General features: G+C 40.1%; 1 protein-coding gene across 2 annotated transcripts in view; it reads right to left on the bottom strand.

Moving 5' to 3' along the window:
- Nucleotides 1-213: 213 nt before the first annotated feature.
- gabra6b (gamma-aminobutyric acid type A receptor subunit alpha6b) overlaps nucleotides 214-21,217 on the bottom strand; it is a 35,911-nt gene continuing 14,907 nt past the window's right edge. For both annotated transcript variants that reach the window (XM_034099736.2, XM_034099737.2), the window contains exons 9-10: nucleotides 15,660-15,916; nucleotides 214-4,475 (exon numbers count right to left, since the gene is read on the bottom strand). In XM_034099736.2, the coding sequence (XP_033955627.1) occupies nucleotides 4,463-4,475; nucleotides 15,660-15,916 (270 nt within the window). In that variant the 3' untranslated portion in view covers nucleotides 214-4,462. The remainder of the gene's footprint in view (nucleotides 4,476-15,659; nucleotides 15,917-21,217) is intronic.

The raw sequence follows: 21,217 nt of genomic DNA, 5'->3' as shown, positions 1-21,217 counted from the left end.
TTGACAACAAACTGTTCCTTACATAACATGTCATATAGAGAATATTGTGGCAATAATGAAAATAAAATGTCTTGCTCAGAAGCGCTACAGCATCTTCAGTCTTTACGACAAATAACGTATATTCAAAATCACACAGCAAGCAGAGCCTCAAAGGGTACTTTAAAATAGTATATTTTACTGCACAGTTGCAGTTTTATAAAACAGTAACAGAGAAATATATATGTACATAATCTGGCTTTATTGAACATAGTAATGTACAATCTTCTGGGAAAATGGTGTAGGAGTTCATTTATTAACAGGGGACTAGAGACCTGAATATGCAAATATTGTTTTAAGTTGCAATAAAAACAGGCCTTCCTGATGACAATGAACACTAATGGAGAGCAATGTGTACAAGGAACACATGTGGATGAACTAAACAGCTATAAATACAAAAGTTGTTGGTCTGTCATTCAAACCAGTACAAATAGTCGATGCAGTGCATCTGCTCATCAAGCAGGGTCATACAGTTTGCATACAAATAGAAACCTACAGAAATACTTAATTATATTCACAAAATATACACATAAAATAACAATGTTGAACATTCATTGTATTCTAAATTGTGTCAACAATTTTCAGGCAAGTGTACAGTGAAACAAATAAAAATAGGATAACGCTGGCTCAATGAAAGAGCCTAATAAAGCCCATGCCTGTGGAATGAAACATAATGTCTAAAGGGCAGTTCATGGCCACCATCACCATGGCATTATATTTCTATATTATATGTAGCTTCTACATAACCTTCTACATTCAACAACTCGGGCCCTGACACACCAAGCCCTACTCAGATTGGTGTGTCCCGTACCGTTGTGTATTTTCGGCAGTGCCGACACCTTCCGCTGCCGATTGACCGAGTTGAATCGGCAGCGGAGGCTGTCGGCAAAATAAATCACTCTGATTGGCTGTTCAGCTTAGCGAATCAGTGCATGAGAAGCGAAACGGAAGTGAGGTACGCAAACAAACGATTAAGAAGGCAAACATCAGACAGCTATTATTTGTCTAGTCTTGCTATCTTCTTCCATAAGCAACAGTCCAAGGGCTGATACCGCCATACACGCCAAACACGCCAAACACGCCAAACACGCCAAACATGTTTTCGATGGACGAGAGTAAAAATGGAACACACACGCTATTTGTTATTTGTATATCACGTAGTCTGTCTTCCGGTTGCCTCTTTTGAATGACAAATACACACTACTGCAGCCTGCTGGTAAGGAGAGTTATTGCCACTCACGCATGCGTTGTTCGTACGTGCTACTTGGCCGTCGGCTGAAGTCTTTGCGGTGTGTTCCAGTGTGACTGTTTGGCCAAGACGCAGGAGACGTGAGGCAACACAACAGTCGTGTTCCGTTGTGTCAGGGCCTACCACGTATAAAGAGTTGGTAGTCATGCAAGTGTGGTGGTGAGATGGAGCTGAATAGCTGGGCTGGGGTCAGAAATCCGATTATTCGGGTCACTGATAAAAGCAAACAAGCTCAATCATATACAAAAAACACACACACACTCCTGTGCACACACATCCATACACACCCTCTCACTGCAGTTTATTTATGTTCAACTATTACACAAAAGTGTATTCTACCAGCAACACACTGAGTCCTCACTGGAGGCGGGGGTCGACGATGTTCTGAGGCTCCGCTGGGGTTAAGCCAGCAGTTGTGTAGCAGTCCGAGTTCACAGGCTGAGACCTGACATACAGGGCAATGGGGCTGAAATGCCCCGTCTCATCAGCCTCTGCCTCAAAGACAGAGGGGAGGAGGGTGATGAATGAAGTAGAGAAGAAGGGAGGATACAAAAACAGTTCATACAGCCTGACACCATTGCTTTTCTTATCCTTTGGTGTGCATTTTGAAGAGAAGAAGAACATGCAACCACAGACCTTAAAAAGAACCAATCATTGGCACTCCATAATTGGACGTCTTTTCAACGCCAACTGAGCTGATTTAAAGTACAAAAGTAGTCAGTCCTATTACTGTACATCAGTTTTTCATCCCGGAGTTTGCCTTTTTATGTATTATTAGCCTGACCCTTAACCTACTTCAGCTATACCATATTGTAATGTACAGATATTGTAGGAAGCAACATTTTTAATATCCATGGCACAGGATTGTAATTCAAGGGTTTGGCTGAATTGCCTCTTCTGGCAATAGAGTTGCTCATTTGCAACCAGTTCATGAAAGATTCAACAATATGGTCTATATTGTATTTTATATAACATTGCATATTTGTTTTATAAAAACGTGTTCATGTTAATGATGCTTTAATCATGCATTGTTAATTCATTCAGTATTGTTAAATTAGCTATACCATGCTTGTCTGTTCACAAATGAAAGGGCTCATAACAGATATACATAATTACAACAAAATCAAAGTGGACAAACAATCCTAACACAATATTAAAGAACCAGGTTCTTGTTCAATTACTTGTACTATGTGCAAGACTGAATAAGAACACAGGGTTAATTTACACTAATTGTTGAGTTTGTTTTAACATAACGTTTGTGTGAATTGACAATTTTCAGAATCGAATATCCACTGATAAAAAAAAAAAGTAGCTGTACCGTTTTTCAAGACTACTTTCATCTGTTGGCACCGTGTGCAGGTTTCTCAATCGGTGCCAGTGTTAATAAGAGACACCTTTAATAAGAACATCCTCTTGGATGATGGATGTTATGATGAGGAAGCAAACACACATGAGCTTATATTTTGACACCACATGGGTTTAACATGTCACCATCTCTACTTAATTGGAAAATGTGCATAATAATATGCAAATCCACACAAGTAGATTATTATGAATATGTTTTGGCATGTTGTATAATTGATGATGATAGGTTTAGGATTCTATTTTTGCCGGTTCTTTAAATGAAAACGATCCCAGAGCTGTCATCAAGAAATAATTGGCAACCAGTAGAAGAAACCTTTTTACTTCAATTAACAACACTACAATAAATAGTTACAATAAAAATGAAAACGATCACAATGTTAGCGTATAAAGGCTTAAATCTTCTCTGGGGTAAGATTGGCTGTTGCCAGGATACAGGTTACTGGAAAAAGTATTTCTGCAGTAGTGGGTTCACTGTAGTGGGTTTACTGTGTTTTATATTTCCCCCACTATTTCCATTGTGTTTACATTCTTTGTTACACTACATAAATGTGGCGCACTTAAACTAGAACATGTGTTTTAAGAACCATTTTTCCTAGTGTTCCTAAAGTCAGGTACTGTGTCTTCTGTAAAAAAAAAGACATTTGCGATACCAGATTGATTACAGTTTTGAGCTGAAACAAGCTATTCTATGATAGTCATTTAATCATGCCGTGAGGATTGACAGTTTATTTCTGTCTATAGATAAACAGGTTGTCAGCACTTCCTGAAAACGTTTACAGGTGCTGGACCAACAAATCAAACTAGGCAAGAATAAGACAAAGATCTGCACATTGTATTAACAGGCTTCCAGAAATCTAATCTGACAATGCCTGAGGAAGATCGGTGTTATATCGGAACGTTGCACAATTAAGATGTGGGAGCTTTTAATACAGTGTGCAGATCTTTTGTTAATTTCTGTCTAAAGGTATATTTCAAGACACAGGAAATCATGGAAAGGGAGTTAAGCGAGTTGTCTATATATTTCGTCATTATACATCACATTTCACTGTCATTATTTGCATGTGGCAGTCTACAGTATATTCAGCCAGGCCAATGTATTCGTGGAACACATCATAAAACCCATTTGAACATTTTGCCTCACATCCTTTGTACTCCCATCAGTGAAGGGAAATTAAGCCAATGAACCAAAAAATAGCGAGTGTTGTGGGGAATGAGTTCAGTCAGTCACACTAGATCCAGTCAGGACAACGGGTTCACTCATTCCCTCTAGTGTGCTCTAAATGTCATGGATAAGAATGTGTCATTTTAAAAACACATGCACAATCACTATCATGTGTGGAACTGCATGCTTGTTGCAAGCACAAATAAATGAAAACACACAACGAAGTAACGGATCTACCTCTGGATCTACAGCCTAGTTAGCTTGGCCATTGCAACTTGTCCCGTCCACTCAGACAGGGGATATAGGATGGAGAGTGAAAAAGTGTCATACATGTTTCTAAATATTGGGGTAAATAAACATCAAAAGGTAAAGACAGAGAGATGCAGTACCTGTTTGAAATGTTTCCAGAGCCTTGGGCCCACTCGCTCTGAGCTCCTTGGTCATGTTGGCAATAAGAGCTGAATCATCTGTTCTCAAAACACTCACTTTCCAGGAGAGTGCTTAAAAAGAAATACAATGCACTGAGGTGGCATCAATGAATGCTTGGCAAGGGTCTGTCATCTTTGTATTGTGTGTAAATATGTGTGTTTTCTCGTGCATGTGTGTGAAAGTGAGTGCACGTGTGATTTCCAGAAAGACGAACTTGTGGCTTAAACAGGGTCCCTGTAAGACAGAGAGAAGAGAAAGAAAGGTAGAATTAGTGTAAGAACGGTAACTGCGGACAATGTGTGAGAGAGACATGGAGAGAAAGAGGGGGAGCCTGGTATGTTGAGTAATTAAAGGCTTATATTTGACCATATTCAAACATACAGATATATGCAAACACCTCCACACACACCTACTCCATTTCACATGCGTCCACATCTGCCTGCATAACACACATTGGTATGATGTAACAGCATGCTCCAGTTCCGTCTTGCTGTGAAGGTTGGCATCCATTCCAGGCTGAATTTAACATTTGAATGTATTCAGTCCCTCGCTGCCAATGTTGTTTACAAAGACCTTGTGAAACTCATCTAGGAACCTGTGCCAGGTAGTTCACATCTCCACCTCCACCTCCTCCGCGTGATGTGTTAGAGCAGGCGACACTTTTGACAGCACTGAGAGCCCCTTTCAGCCAGAGAACCTATATGTAAGCTGGCAAAAAATTCCAACTTTCTGTGTTGTTTGGTAATTAGGTAGGTTGGGAAGTCATGTTTCGATATAATTGGTACTGTGTCTCTGTGCTTTAAAAGGCAAACATGGGCCTACTTTTTCTTTAGTTGAATTGAATTTGCAAATTAAATCTATTTCTCAAATGTTTGCACTGCAGTATGTGTGCTTGTATGATTAGCTAAGACTGACTGTGAGCTGGTGTGAACATGTGAGCTGATAACACATTTTGAACAGAAATATTCTTGTCATTATATGAAGTTTACATGATATTACTGTATCATGTAGTGACTTTAACATGTTGTTTCCTACAACCTTAAAATCATTTAAAAACACAAGACAGAAAACACTTAATGTCCTTGTCATTTATAAACGTGTCAATTGTATGCATTTGATTGTTGACAGGCTTTCCAATATCACCAGTCATCGAAAATGGCCCACCAGAGAGTAATAACGTATAATTGTATCCAGTGTGACTTTAATGAGGGAGCAGTGTGCAGTGTCTGTCTCTAGGGAACACTGGCAGGTCACAGAACTGCTGACAGGCTCATATTGGTTCTTTGAGTGAGTGAACTTTTGACCTTTTGGTGATGGGACCATTTCTCTTTTAAACAAGGCTGCCCTGCTGCATTAACTGTATTTGCCAAAGGAGCCAGATGGTCAATATGCATGTATGCTATCGGTAAAGAAGACTGGTTGTCGAGACACATTTCACTGAGACACGATTTCTCTTTGCTCTTAAATGACTGCATGATTAATGCTGCGTAGATGAGGTGGAGGGACACCACTCTGCAGACCCTGTTGGGCTGTCCTGTCTTATCAAAGAGGAAGCAGAATACAGGCAGGTCACCATGGGAGAGGGGGAGATTGGGGGAGGGGGCAGCAGAGAGAGTGAGATTGTGTGACACTGAGGCCCCGGCCACACGAGGACGATAACGGTCGTTTCCGTTACCGTTCTGTGTCATATAGATCATTCGGCCACACTAGGACGACAGAATACGGCACTAAACGACTGCGGTAACGATAACGGGTCCCAAGGTGAATAGAACGGCATACGCAACGCTCTGGTGGGTCCAACAGCTCCGTGTGGAGAAGCCCCTCACTGCAGTGCGCAGTACCTCAAGATGGGCGGGAGCTCAACATGGGCGGAGCCTCAACGCCCCTCCTTCTCAATCTTTGAGGCATGTGAGGAGCTTCACAGATGACGCGTTGCATCCTGTTTCCGGGGTAGCAGTTCTGTTCTGTTAATTATGTCGTCAGAGTAAAATGGAGGTAAGTATCCCTGAATAAATTAACTATTTGTTTTTGCTGCGGTTTAACATTTGTTGATTTTAAATCTCACTTATTTGCTGTCAAACTACATTTAATAACTATTATTTATAACTACAAATTACATTTGTGTTGCTTCAAAATAGTAGGATTGCTGTATAAGCAAAGTCCTGAAAACTTTATGGAAGTTTTTATATTATTTTTGCACTACTTGAGAAATACTAATAACTATACTATGCATAACCTATATTTAAATTCGATTTTTACAAAGTAAATGTATATGCAGCTTATTTTATTCCTGCCTATTGCCTAACTATTTTGTTTGTGTTTATTTTTCTTTGACCAGAAACACATCATCACACACTGATGAAAGGGATGTTCTCAGAAGGATAGAGCTTGTGCCAGAGCTGGTGGGGTGCATAAACAATGTGTCAATGTGCAGGAATGAGGAAAAACAATTACTTTTTGAACATGACAACACCCTTAACACACATATTTCTGCAAAGAAATATACTGCACCACTACAATGTGACAACAAACAACAAAGCTAAAGAGCAATACAGAAAAATCATCCCAGCAGATATGGAAATACAGCTTGATGCCAATGGGAGGATATCATTAGGTGAAGCATTTCTTAGAATCATTATGTTCTTGTTCTTTTATGTGGTTATCTGGAGAACTAATATTATTTAATTTCAACAGCTCCTCCTTCACAAGTTGGGATGGCCACTGCATTTTCAGAACACCACAGAGATGGTCAGGAGCAACAGGAGTGTAAGTTATCTGCTTGATATTGACAACTTGTATTCATACAAGTTGTACTGTATACAGACATACATTTTGTGTTGTTGATTTGTTATCAAGTGAATGATGCCAAGGACCAGGGAGACTTTACTAGTATCAACACAATTATGGCAAGCAAAGGTTGCTGGGGACAGGAGCTTCAGGAGGTTCAAAACAAACAAGTAAAGTGAACTAGTCAGCAGTTCCAAATATTGTATGTATGCTAAATATTACTTAAAATGCCGGTTTTCATTTTCTTTTTTCTTCCTTTAGCTTGCACAGGTTCTGGACAAGACCCAAAGTCCAAACACACATCTAGCCTTTGTGAGCAAGATGGTTCTCACGCGGTCAGATCTTTGGAGTTTGGGTTTGGCTAATGACATGGATGGGATGGTAATCAGAGTGATCACGCTCTTTGTTTCTTGTACTTTTTCTAACTGATTTTCTTTTAATTGTTGGCATGTTTCATATACTCTGTATTTTACTGACTGTGTGTTTGTATTCTGCCAGATCCTGAACAGCTGTCTGACGGCCCGTCCACACTCCAGCTTCAAAAAAAGCTTGGAGCTGGGCGTGTCTGACGCTCGACCAACAACCAATCATATGAATCTCCCGCCCCTGACACACAAGCAGCGGTTTGATTGGCTAGAGCTTGTACTGGCATATGATTTGATTGGCTGACGCTTCCACCGAAAGCTTGAGAAGCTTCAAAAGTTGAACATTGCTCAACTTTTGCAGCCTGAAACGCCAGGAAAGCTCGGCTCTGCTTCCCACAATGCAGTTCGGCGAAAAATGACGTCACCCCATTCAAAGTGAATGGGCAGACGAGTTGGAAACCGTTTTTGAAGCTGTCGAAGCTGTAGTGTGGACGGGCCAGTGATTGAGAAGGTATTGAAGCTGTTCTAAAATATGTAAATATAAAAACATACTATATTATACCAAACAATTATAAGATATTACATTATGAAACTACATCTGTTACAGAGAGTAGATGGCGTGTTTGCTGCCAACAGCCATGTTATAGCTGCCTGGTTTCCACCATCTTCGCTGAATCCGATGCAACACCTGCCGGTATTTTGATCGTGATTATCCATGTTGCTGCTCCATATTCTTGTGCCAACTCATTACTGTAGTCACATCAACACAACTGGTTTTTGCTTTTCCAGGAAAATGCAGCAAATCTCCAATGGCTTCTCCTTCCAGTGTGGGAACCTGGACACTGGACACTCTGAGTAAGTACATGTAGTTCAGTCTTTGCTATTGTTTGTTTACTGTACAATGCAGTTTGCCATGCCGCAAATAGTGTTTCTATCTTTCAATTCAACGCTTCATTTAGTTGTATAATACAGATCCTACAACTTTATAATATAACGTTTGTATGTAAAAGTATACCTGTTGATATTGGAACGTGTGATATTAACAGATACTGAGGCCACAAGCTAGGGAGATTTTCTTTCTAGATCCCCTCCGTGGCACTGGCTGGAGAGATGATAGTCGCACCAAACCATTCAGGTTTTTTGGCGCACAGTTACATCCGGACAGTGGTAGTTCTGTTTTAGACCACTTGTCTATCTTTTTTTAATCTATGGCTCTGTTTTATTTGAACTAACATGGGATACATTGTATTAAATAAAAGGCATTGAACAGAACCATAGATGCCACTTGACAGCGGGGCTGTTCTGTTTTACCCCTTAATGACTTTTTTTTTGGAAGTTCAAGTTTGTTCCTGTTCCAACAGTGTTCAAAGATTTTCTGCATGATTTTCGAGCACTTATAAAGTTGAATTAAATTGTACTTATTCTTAACTTTCACATGCATTGTGTTCACAGAAACCTTGCTCAGATCTTGTGCCCTGGGCATTGGGCAAGTCTTGGTGTGGATGATGTCCAGGTTAGATTTGTTAAAATTATTCTACTGAAGAGTATGATGTAATTGTCATTTTTGACACTTTTGACTTTTCACACTACAGGGCCTACCAAGACAAGGGTTCTCGAACAACTGTGGGGTGTTTGTTTTGATGGTAAGATACTGGATATACAGTATACATATAGTAGTCCTATTTTTCTGTTTATAATGATGTATACAAATGTATAATGCTTTCAGCATGCTATGCACTCCATTATTGCTCATAGTTTGAGACATGCTGTGATTTATTTATATCCAAAACAACATTCACGGAGGAATATTATTTGTCAATGAACACCATAGCATCACAACAACCTAACATAATATACTATGTCTTTATTTACAGTACGCATTTTACATTGTGGCAAGAGCCCAATTTGATTTCAATAAGGTATGTAGAAATAAGGGTTTCATATTTCAGTTTTTCATTGATATTACTTGTGGATACAAGACTTTTCAGGACATGTGTTGTTGACCCATCTGGTTGTGTGCTTTTTATATTCCAAGACAAACATGCAGCAAATTAGGCACTCGTGGTGCCTAGTTCTCCTCAAAAACGTTCCCATGCCGTATGTTTCTTTAATTTTACAATTTACATTTGCATTCTTGAAACTATTTGTTACACTGTAACCTGACTATATCATTTTTAATGAATGTTTTTAATGTTTGTCTTTCATTCACCAAGGTCTGAACAAGAGAGGTCGCAAGACTGCAAGAGGCGACGGGAGGAAAAGGCAATGCAGGTAGAAGTTGTTGAATCACAAATGATAAAGTCTTGAACCAGTGTGAGTGTTAAACATTTAACCTCTCTTTGTCAAATATATTTCAGGATGAAGAGGTTGTGAGGTTCCACAAAAGAAGCAGGCCATCATTTGAGATGGGGTCATGAGTGACCGCTGTTACAAGGGAGCTGTTACAATCAGCTGTATTAGGTTCACTAATGCCTCAAAATGTATTAGTTGTCATGATCTGTCTGTGTATTATTTTTGTCCTGTCTTGTCTGTTGCTTTCTGTGTTCAATAATATTGAAAGTCCTGAATTCAAAGTGTTTCTTAAGTAAAAGAGTATAAGTACTTTTGATACTTCGAGTACATTTAGCTGATAATTTATCAGCTAAATGTACTCGAAGTATCAAAAGTAGACGTACATGCGGAATGGCTCTGTTCACAGTGTTACGTGCTCCCCTCCTGTTTGTCTCTCTGTCTCCCTGCTGCACAGAAACACCTGGTCTGCCCCTGGCTCCGCCTCCCCCAGGTGTCCTAATTACCTTCAGCTGGGGACTTGAAAAGCAGAATCTGGAGATTACGAGTTCTCTTCCCTAATCTCAACGCCGGAGGAGGTTGTTCCTCCTTCTTCTCTGCTTCAGGATCTGTAGATTCCTAGTGTCTGTATCTTATGTAGGCTACTCTGGAGGAACAGGTAGTTTAGGTTTTTTTCGCGACTTTGTTTTCTCCCGCAGGGACTTGTTAGGTTTCTGGGTAGCGGAGGGAAGCGGCCCGTGGTGTGGCCCGTGGTGTGGCTGGCCCAGGCCCCCTTTGTCCTTTTGTTTGTTTCCTGTCCTCCAGTGCATTGTCATTTGCCGGTTGGCCATGTCATTTGGATGTATCAATAAATGAACACCGTTAAATGCTGCGTGTTTGCTGTGTTGTTTTCTATGTTGCGGTTCTCCCCAACGAGTCTCTACCATTAAGTAGAGGGCGGGTATATTATCCTGTCAATTCTATCAATTTGTCAATACGATGGCACTTTTTTAATATATATTTTTTAAATACTGGTAGGAAATACAGTACTATGATTTCATTTATATCACATGTTTTTCAGTAAAAAGTGAGTAAATATACAATATTGCCTCTGAAATTAAAATTAAAAAGGTGTACGTTAAAAAACAATTGAAGGCCCTTTCTTGAAGTCATAACTGAATAAATTGATGCAATTAACATGCAAATAGACATTAAAATATGATTTGAAGGCTGTTAATGTGTTTAATTTGAGTTTTACATTTTTAAATGCCGTTGCCATGGCGACAGATCACTCGCCATCATCACAGACCTCAAGGTATCATTATATTACCGGTATCATTATATATATATATATAATGTATTATCACATTAATTATCACATTATTAATATATATTAATAATATAAGATATAATATGTTAAAATAGTTAATACTGACGCTATGATTAACAGAACAGAACAGCTACCCCGGAAACAGGATGCAACGCGTCATCTGTGAAGCCCGTCACGTGCCTCAAAGGTTGAGAAGGAGGGGCGTTGAGGCTCCGCCCATGTTGAGCTCCCGCCCATCTTGAGGTACTGCGCACTGCAGAGTTATTTCCGAGGGAAATAACTCTCAGAATAACGTTATTAGCACATTATTACAACTTGAGGAACGAATGTTTTTAATAAGGGCTATACAAGTGTTCATACTGGGTAGTTTATTTAGTTTAAAAAAAATTATCCAACGATTTACAGACCACTCTTTCCCCATGTAAGTCAATGGGAAAAAGTGTTTCCGGGCCTGGCAAGTGTAGTACCGCCGTTTGGCCAGCACGAATATTTTCATCTGAGTCCGGCGCACTTCCTGGGGGCTTGGTGTGGACAGACACTATCCGGTGAATATTGCGTGTGGACGGAAGCTTTTTTGCGATTGCGATTGCGTATGCGTCTTACCGTTATCGTCCTTGTGTGGCCGGGGCCTGAGATTAAGTGGGAAACAGAGAAACCAATTGAGCGTGAGGGATAGTAGGAGAGAGAGAGCATAGATATGTGAAGGGAAATACATCTTTTGTGATAACAACTTGTAAATGTTCACATTTACACACTTGAGTAGGCACACATCCATCCATCCGTGTAAACAGGTAGATGTGTGAGAAATGTGTGAATGCAAACACACACAAACAAGGTGTCAAAGGCGGATGTAGCAATTCCCATGAGGCCGCCTAGTGAAATATGATAGATAGGGGATTGCTGTTTATATCGGTGTTCTTCGCTCCCTGTCTGAGTGGCCTGTAATTGAATGATCATTATACCAAAGTTATGGCTACGGCCCCGCAGTCGAAAATAGGAATTGAGTTGGAAACAGCATTTAGTGGTTTTGATTTATGAGCAACAATAGGGAAGTTGTTTTTCAAGCTTGGCACTCTGACGGGCAATACAGAGGGGTAAGGCTTATCGCCTGCTGTAACCACTCTAACACCAGTCCGCCAGCCAGCTTGCAACCAGTCAGTCAACCAGCTGGGGCCCTCCATGGAAGGAAGTGTTTTCAGCAAATTTGTTTCCTTCATGTCCCGCCCTGAATGGTGCTATTCATTAAAATAGCCTCCAGTCGGTAGGCACTGCTGCCATCGCACATTTATACACTTGTTTGCTTGTATCCTCACATAGGTACACACACACACAAATCCACCTACACACAGACACACACACACACACACACACACACACACACACACACACACACACACACACACACACACACACACTAATATATACGCTTTTCTTCTGGTCCAGCTCATCTTTGCAGGAGGGCTTTTTGTGATAAAAGCAGAGCTACAAAGGGGTCTGTGACATGCACTGCTTTCAGTTGGGGCCACTGGAGCTGTATATGTATTTATCTGGAGTGAAAAGGACTGTTTGGATTATGGTGGATATAACTCATTAAGGGTTCACTATGTGGGTGGTGCTGCATAAAAATAACTATGAAATGTAAAGTGTTAATTATGAAAGTGTGAAGCATTGTACGGAGGACTGTGCAGGAATGGTCCTCTATAGCACTAGAGCTGGTTACTGCTAAAGCTTTGTGCAGATTTGCCATTCAGCTCCATTGTTGTAATCTTATCTCTAACCTACACCTATAGTCACTTGAATTCATCTCCATTAGCCAAATCTATTTTTGAGTTATATGCAAATCTGGACAAGCCATACTCCAGTCCAGAGGGCTTTTGTAATAATGCATCTTACCATCATTATCCCAGACTCACGCAACTCCCTCACCCACAGGGATCACTGCTCTCTCATCCATACTGATCCTTCAGGAGTAATATTGATATTGAGATCAGATACATTTTACAGTAAAAACATATATAACGCCTTCTGTACGTTCCGCAAGACTGGAAGAACGCTGCCTTAGATTGACATCATGCATTTATTTTGTTGAAAATAGAAAGAAAAAAGGAAAACATGTATCAACACTATATTTAATATATACATCATCATTATATTAACTAGGACCTTGACTTAATTGTTGGTTGATGCAGTCATTTTGTAAGTTAAAATTAACTCAACTTTGTATTGTACCTATCCATCTGTTGTGTGTGTGATAGATTGTTTCCATGTAAAACATCTTGAATGTTTCAGTGAGAATGATGAATCCACAATCAATGGCCGAGACAACCTGTGGTTGTTCGTGTTCTTGCATTGACTGGTGAGCTTTAGGTTCAAACACCGCTGGGATTTGCTGTTTTTAGCCCTTGGGCTCTGTGTTGTATCACCTCCTTGATCCTTTCATCACTTCCCCTACTCCCTGCGCTTGTTCAGTCATACACTTGATTGCATGGAGACATTCCCGTGTATTACACCCACATTCCTTTAGAAACATGCATGCAAGCTAGATTGCATGTGTTTTTCCTTATTTCTGCTTCCCAGGGCCTGAAGGCCAGCACTCTGCTGCCTACATGAAGTTTGTCAGGATGGGCTTCTCGCTTACACTCCCTATCAATTAATAAAAACTGTTGAGACAGTGTCACTAAGAGGGTTAGTCACACATAGCTATCCCAATGCCTGCCAACACTGTCATGTCATCTGGTTTGTCTCAGCTCAGGCTTTAGGGCTATTCCCTATTTAGAAAAAGAGCATGAGGAAATAAAAGGAGCTGAACCCACCGGTTCAGAAGCCCATGAGTTAGGAGGGTTGGAGTGCATTGATAGCGTGCACATAAATGCACAACCAGGCATATGCAGCTGTTTAGAGCATATGGTTAAGACTAATTAAACACTTGAACTTGCATACACACACGTGCATCATAACAGAGCGTTCTCCTTTAACGCGCATAACCCAAAACACTCTGACAAAGTGTCGAACCTTACAGGATGCAGAAAGGTGATGTATAGCTACATCCCTTGATATTATCACTGCAGTGTGATTTAATCCGTTGACAGACATATTGCTTTGGCAATAGCAACGCCATGAAGGGTGCTGTGTGTATCTACAATCAGTTACACATGTGAGTCATATGTATGTCTCAGTTTATCATGTGCATTTGAAAGACACCACTTGTGAAAATGACATTAATGTGCCTTTGAGCCTTCACAATTCAGCCTGGCAATGACAGCTGTATTGCATGTTTGCTGTTTTAAATTACATTCTTTATATAGCATGATGTGATATAAACAGTGCATCAGATATTACAGCATGTACTTAAATTGTTCAGCAGCAAACATAAAATTGTGGTCAGGGTAAGGATTTTGATAGCATTTTATTGTTAGTATTTAAACTCTTAACTACTCTAATAAACTACATTTCTACCCGTCAGCGTGTGCTGTCTTGCCATCATTGGGCCTATATTCACTGTGTACAGAGCATGCATGCAGGGTATGTGCACTGCAGCCTGTTGGCAGTGTACAGTGGTAGACATGACAAATACATAGCCTGCCAGTTTTGCCTTGTGGTCTTGTATCGCAATTAGGACTTAACTACTGTACCAAGCCTTTGACCAACTCTTAAACTCTGCTGACGTATTCGAAAAAGACATATGGTGATTATTTAGAGCTGAATGTGTAGGAGCTTTGTTTGGCTGCTAAATAAAATATGCACTACCAGGCGGCTAAACATACATACAAAAACATAGTGTACATTCCCCTCCATCTCACACACACACACACACACACACACACACACACACACACCATTACATGTTACTTGTTAGACGCTTTTATCCAAAGCGACTCAATACTGTGGGCAATCCCCACAGGAGCAATTTGGGGTGAAGTGTCTTGCCCAGGGACACAACGACATGCTGACTGCAGTGGGGTTTTAACCTGTGCTTCCCTGATCCGAACACCAACGCACTAAACCACTGCGCCACAGCCTCCCTACATACATACATACATAAATAATGTAAAGACATACTCACATAACATCAAAACAATAATAGCTTATAGTACACTATATATATGAATGAATGAATGAAAACTTTATTACAGACTCAGGGTCCAGATATATGATGTTGTCTGCCTTGTTTTCTTGTTTTTGTTTATTCAAATGGCATGCACCAACAAATAGATATAATCCAAGCAGTGTTTTCTCATACTGTATATTGCCATTTACATGAATGCCCATTTTTTCTGTTAGGCCTTATTTTATGGGTGGCGTATTGCGAATGTTCCACAATATACATTTGATGTACTTTGGAAAACCATGGGTTAAAAAATACTCAGTGTGCTGTGACTGTACTGTGATAGATTGTGGTTGCGTAGTGTAGTTTTGTGAAAGGCCTAATTGTCAAAAATACTGGCCATGATGCATGTGCCAACCAGTATAGCCTAGTTGATAGCCTTAGCGTGAAATATTGTATGTTACGTTTTGGGACAAAGACATTATCATACTGAGGCACTTTAACACACGTTTGGAACTTTTGGATGTGTTTTGTAGCCTGGTTGAGGTTGTGCTGGATTCCTCCAAACACAGTATTTTCAGTTAAGAATTGGAATGTTTGTAAGAACCATGCCATCTGTTCACCTTGACATCTCCATGGTGTCCTTAGTGAGATAGACGATCCAGTAGACCAGGTTAAAGGCGCCAAAGGAAAGAGGGAAGAGGATGCGGGAGTATTTGTCGATGATGCTGGTGCCGGTCAGAACGTTGTTGTCTGGTACAGCCGAACCCTGCTGCAGGAAGGCTTGGGCATTGACGGGTGGGTTGGGAAATGTTTTGGAAGGCCGTTCAAACAGAAGGGCAGAGTTCATCCTCTTCTTCAGCACATTGCTCGCATCCACCTTGGAGAGGCAGAAAGGAAAAGTATAGATCTGTTAGAGGCAATTGGCATTCAAGAGAATGTTACGTGATTTAATACGTGGGTATTCAGAATAAAAGTGGTTCTGTACTTTTTCCAGAGGGTCAGAACATCCTCATAGTGCTTAGAATAGTAATTCTGATTCTTCATGGAAAAGAACAACCTCTCATAATTGAATTTATTTCAACACATTACAAACAACTAAAGAGAAAATGGAATATTCAGCCTGATGTCAGTGCCATATTTGCTCAGCTTTGAGTTGATTTGCGCATGCGGGACATGTGTGTTTCTGCCAGAAACTGTCTGGAATACCAATGAGTACCACAAGTAATTAAGCTTAACAAAGGAAATCAATGATGTTTGTTTTTAATTGCATGTGTTTTTAATCAACCCGTTTCATTAAGATTGTAACAGTTGTGGGAGGCAAACAAAACATATTAAACAAAAGAGGCTCGATACATATTGACACACATATCACTATGCCTCATCAACTTTCAGTAAAGCAGTGTGATCTCAACACATGCTCCCTGATCCAATAGCAGTGAATCAGCTGCACAATGTGTACAGTCTCTGTGGGTAGAGTCAAAGGAAATGAGAGAGGGACTGAAAGAGGGCCATCTCTTTTTCTGTAATGCAAGACTGCAGGTTTATTGGTAAAACAATGTTCACATATGTTGTACCTTTTTCAAATGGATTATTACTAAACAACCTGACCATTTAAGTTTGGTTGTGAGGTTTCAGAAAATGTATAGTTCACCGACTGCTCCAGCTTGCATGTGACGGGGCATTTTCAGCTCTCAGTGGATGTTTTTTGCTGAGTACAGTCTTTGAACAAAAACTGAATTTGTGAGATTTAGGCTGGATTTGTGCGGCTACAGGATTACATGCTCATACAGGTTGAGAAACAAACTGTTACAATCCTCTGGCTGAGGGGAACACTTCCAAACCTGCATTCTGTCCAAGCTAAAAAATAAAACTAGATTACTTCGGCATATAACAAAATGTTTGCGAACACGATTGTTTCCCCCACGAATAAATGTTCAGTGTACTTCTTGTTTGTTAAATGATAAAATGATATTCTAGTGTTATTACTTTGGCAGCTATCTTCAGATGTACAACTGATGACTTTTAACATTGCTGATTAGATTACATTGAGAAATCTTTTCATTTCTAATCCGTATGAAGGTCTGACTTCATGATCATAACCATGGAAACATGAAACAGAGAAAAACAGCAGTGGAGGTCTATAAATAGAGAGTGTCGTATGTTGGTTAATTACAGGACAACATTTTCTACTGAGAAATAGAGCAGCAAATATGTGCCAATTGACAGAAAAAAAACCCCGAATATGAAATATTAACATTTTTGGCTTTTCTCCCAGTTTGATATTATATTTAACTGAATATCTACTGTATGCGTATTGGGCTTAGGTAAATCGAGAAAATGTAATTTTTGTATTGATAGTAAAAGAAACCAATATATAATAAATGTCCTTCCCTTTGAAAAATTGTGAAACTATTATGATATCACTGAAACACAATCAATTTAACTGTGGAATAGTACTGATAGTTTCCTAACTCTGACAAAAGGAGAGAAAGACCTAGAAAGAGAGTGACAGATAGATAGAGATGGAATGGAAAGAATGATGCTACACAGAGAGATACAAACATATTCTAATCTATTCAGACTTCATTAGTGTGAGACTTTTATTTAAGGAACTGCGCTCCAGTTCAACATGTAAAACAATAGTATCACCGTTTCATTCTTGATAAAGGCTTGAGTTGAAACACAATGGTTGCTATGGAAGGTCCTCTGAGTAGAAGTAAAACACAACATTAGATTGTGATGTGTTAAACCCTCTAGCAACATGACAGGGGGGAGGGGTCCTGTCCTGTCCTGCCAATCTAACAGCTGGTCATCCAGACATTAATTTACTCTTCATTTAATTACAATGTGTCTCCGTAACTCTGAGTTAGGTGTGCTTTCTTGTGTTGAATAACTGCTCATTTTAAAGGGCAACATATTTGAGTTCAAACAGGAATTTGAACCTGGAGGTCCAAACCTCCAACAACACAAGGCTGCAGCTTTACATGTTAGCTCCCTATCAGTACAATGGTTCATTTTAAAGTCAAAGATCATGCTTTAAGTACATGTTGGGAGTGTGGCCTGTGTGGCGTAGTGTGCATATCTGATCTGATACACAAGCTATGTGTGTTAATGACAACAGGCTGCCTTGGCTTCTTCCTGGTCAAACCCCAGAGGGATCAGTTCCTCTCCTCTTTATCCACTGCTCAACTTTCAACAGACCCACTTTGACAGGGGAGGATGGGCGCTGCCTGATGGATCCATGGATGTTGTTTGGGTGTGGCTATTAATGTGCATGCGTGGGCGGTCTCTCCATCTAAGTGTGTTTCATAGTGTGTGTGTGTAGGCGTGCATGTGACATAAGGTTACTCTAACTGTGCACTACCAATATGGCATGGGTGTAAGTGCATGTACTGCAGGTTCATCTATGTGGGTGTTGAGTGGGTGTGTGGATTATAATTTGACGGGGAATATGTACATGTGTATGTAAATATATAAATGTGTTTGAAATAAGAAGGTATCCTAGAAACAGCTATAGTGCTCTTTATACATTTGTTTAGGTTTAGAAAGTAAGAGAACAAAAAATTATTTGGCTATATGGCTGGAATTACAAAATCCACAGATGTTTTTATGAATTTAAGACCTGATCATCATCCAAAAAAGTTATCCAAGGTCCTCTTATTATACACTCCATATACAGTGGAGAAATCTCAGGATTGTTGAATGACATGCAGGAAAAAGACTACTTTTACTTTGATTCTGAAGGAAATGTTGCTTTCTTGTTAGTTAAACAAGATCACACTCCAGATTTAACTCTAGTATAATACAAGCCCCTAGCTTCTTATGTGATGGAATTTCAACGCTGATTTGTCCTCACTCCGGGCAGGCAGATCATATTTATGAGGTTGTGAAATTGCATTTGAAGATGCAACCTCCTGCAGGTTAACAAGTCAACAAATACATTTCTATTGCCCATAAGGTTTGAGTGTTGTGTGACAGTCCCAGGATAATGTATTGGTGCTCAGGCTATGGATGAGACTTACAAAACGTTGATGTAGTCCATCTATAGTGTATGTAAACTAGACATACACATATATAATTATTCCTATATATCAATTATTCATTATATATCATATATATCAAATATATCTGATCTACTGTACAGTTGGTAGTGGGAGGCCTCAGGGGACAGCAATAAAAAACTTCCCTGGTATCTTTTGTACATGAAAACCATAACTCTACACTCTACAACTAATCAGAAATCGAATCTAAAAATCAAACGTGTCCCGCGGTAATAACTACATCTCCTCATCCCAGTAATTGTCACTGATTCCTTGATTACCAGCACATGTGCCCTGGCCTATAAATAAAGGTCCCTTCTGTCTCTCCTTTTCTTCCTCCCACCAAATGTTTTCTTTTCTGTTTATTTCCTTCACCACATACTGCACCACCTACTCACACGTGCCACTGAAAGAGCAAGCAGCACACCATACACCCCCTTTCCCTTTGTGTTTACGGGTATATCTGAATCATTCAATGACATATTTATCTTATGTCACTATAAGGTATTCCGTCCTGTTGTGGCTGTACCTGCCAGTCATAACTGGACATCGTTTTTAAAACATCGTGACTACAGGACGGTTATTTCTATTCCCAGTGATACACCATTGTGTCTTTTTCCTTTTCTCTGTGTAATGAAGTCTTTCCTCCTACATATTTGCTGAAAGCAGTCATTTTCCATGATGCATCCCTCCCACTCTCTTTTTCTCTTAGTGTAACTCTTCCTCACACATGCACACACACAAAACCACACAGGCCCCCCCACCATCCATCCAATCCTCCATCTTGCTCCACAAAAATGGACTGGGCCAGCTCTCTCAGCCCCCACTCCGCTTCATTGTGGTGGCTGCCCTCCTTCTCGTGAGCCTGCAGTGATCTGCTGGATATTCCCTTAATCTATGGCTCTTACATAATCTGCAGCAACATCGTTCACAGAGCCACTGGCTGTCTCCTCGTGTCACTCTGTGGTTATCGCACAGTTACAGGGCAGAATAGAGGACTGGGAGAGAGGGTTGGATGGGTGATAGATACTGTTGATGGATGGATGGATAAGACATGATCGTATAGAGTGATGAGGGTATGGATGTGTGGGCATGCTTTGCTGCAGATTACGTGTGTGCATATATACGAGCCTTTGGTATATTGGTGTGAGTGTGTGCTGCAGATTATGCGTGGACCTGTGCTCGTTTTGTACTGTGAGGACAAGCGTGGCTAAAGTGGAGATAACTGGGTTTCAGTGTGCATGTTTGGACAGCACATACAAGGAAAAAGAGGGTGAGAGAGGCAAAAGAGGGGTTGTCAAAAGAAGTGTGTGCGTAAGAGAGTGTGTGTAGAGGGTTCACATGGAGAGCACAGCAAGGGGTTGGAGAAAGGGCTGCAAAAGAGGGAAATTGTTACATGCTGGTGCCGTTTTGTGTGTGTTGAGGGGGAAAAATAAAAGAGATATGGATGAGATGTAAGCGAGAGTATGACTTTCTTTGGTAGGAGACAAAGGATGAATGAAAGATTGTATAAAGTGTGGATTGTTTATATTGCACAGGCTGCATTTGTGACTGCAAATAAGCAAATGTTTGAACAGGAGAAGAAACAGATATTGTAGACTTATAGCAAATCAAAAAGTGGAAAAGCAAACGAGATACCAGGCACACACCAGGCAATACCAAACACAATTTCATACACCACTCTATCGAGGCATTAGTGCAATGTTATATTATGTTTTAACCTTTACCATACTAACCAGTATAACCAATCGGCTTTAGAGCAAATGCACTGGAAGTACACCTGTGCACAATATATGTTATTTCATCACCAGTTTGTATTATAATAACCCATTTCTACCATTCCGTATGCTCCAGAACATTCTAATGGAAATGGTTACATAAAGGCAAAGACTGATTCAGACAGCAGGAAAGACAAAGAGACAGCCAGGTGAAGAAACAAAGAAAAGGTTAGCAAGATATAACAACTACTAATAAATAATGCAAAGATGAAAGGCATGATAAGTATAAAAGCACCAAATACAGATGAAAGTTACAGAAAGATTATACATTATCTAATATTTTGGGTAACACTTTGCACCCAATAGACACACACTGCCTGTGTAACCGCTCCCTATCTACGCAGAGTCAAGACTTAACAG

Source organism: Pseudochaenichthys georgianus, chromosome 14 (genome assembly GCF_902827115.2).
Source record: "Pseudochaenichthys georgianus chromosome 14, fPseGeo1.2, whole genome shotgun sequence".
Lineage (NCBI taxonomy): Eukaryota > Metazoa > Chordata > Actinopteri > Perciformes > Channichthyidae > Pseudochaenichthys > Pseudochaenichthys georgianus.
This window is presented reverse-complemented; position numbering and strand designations above follow the sequence as displayed.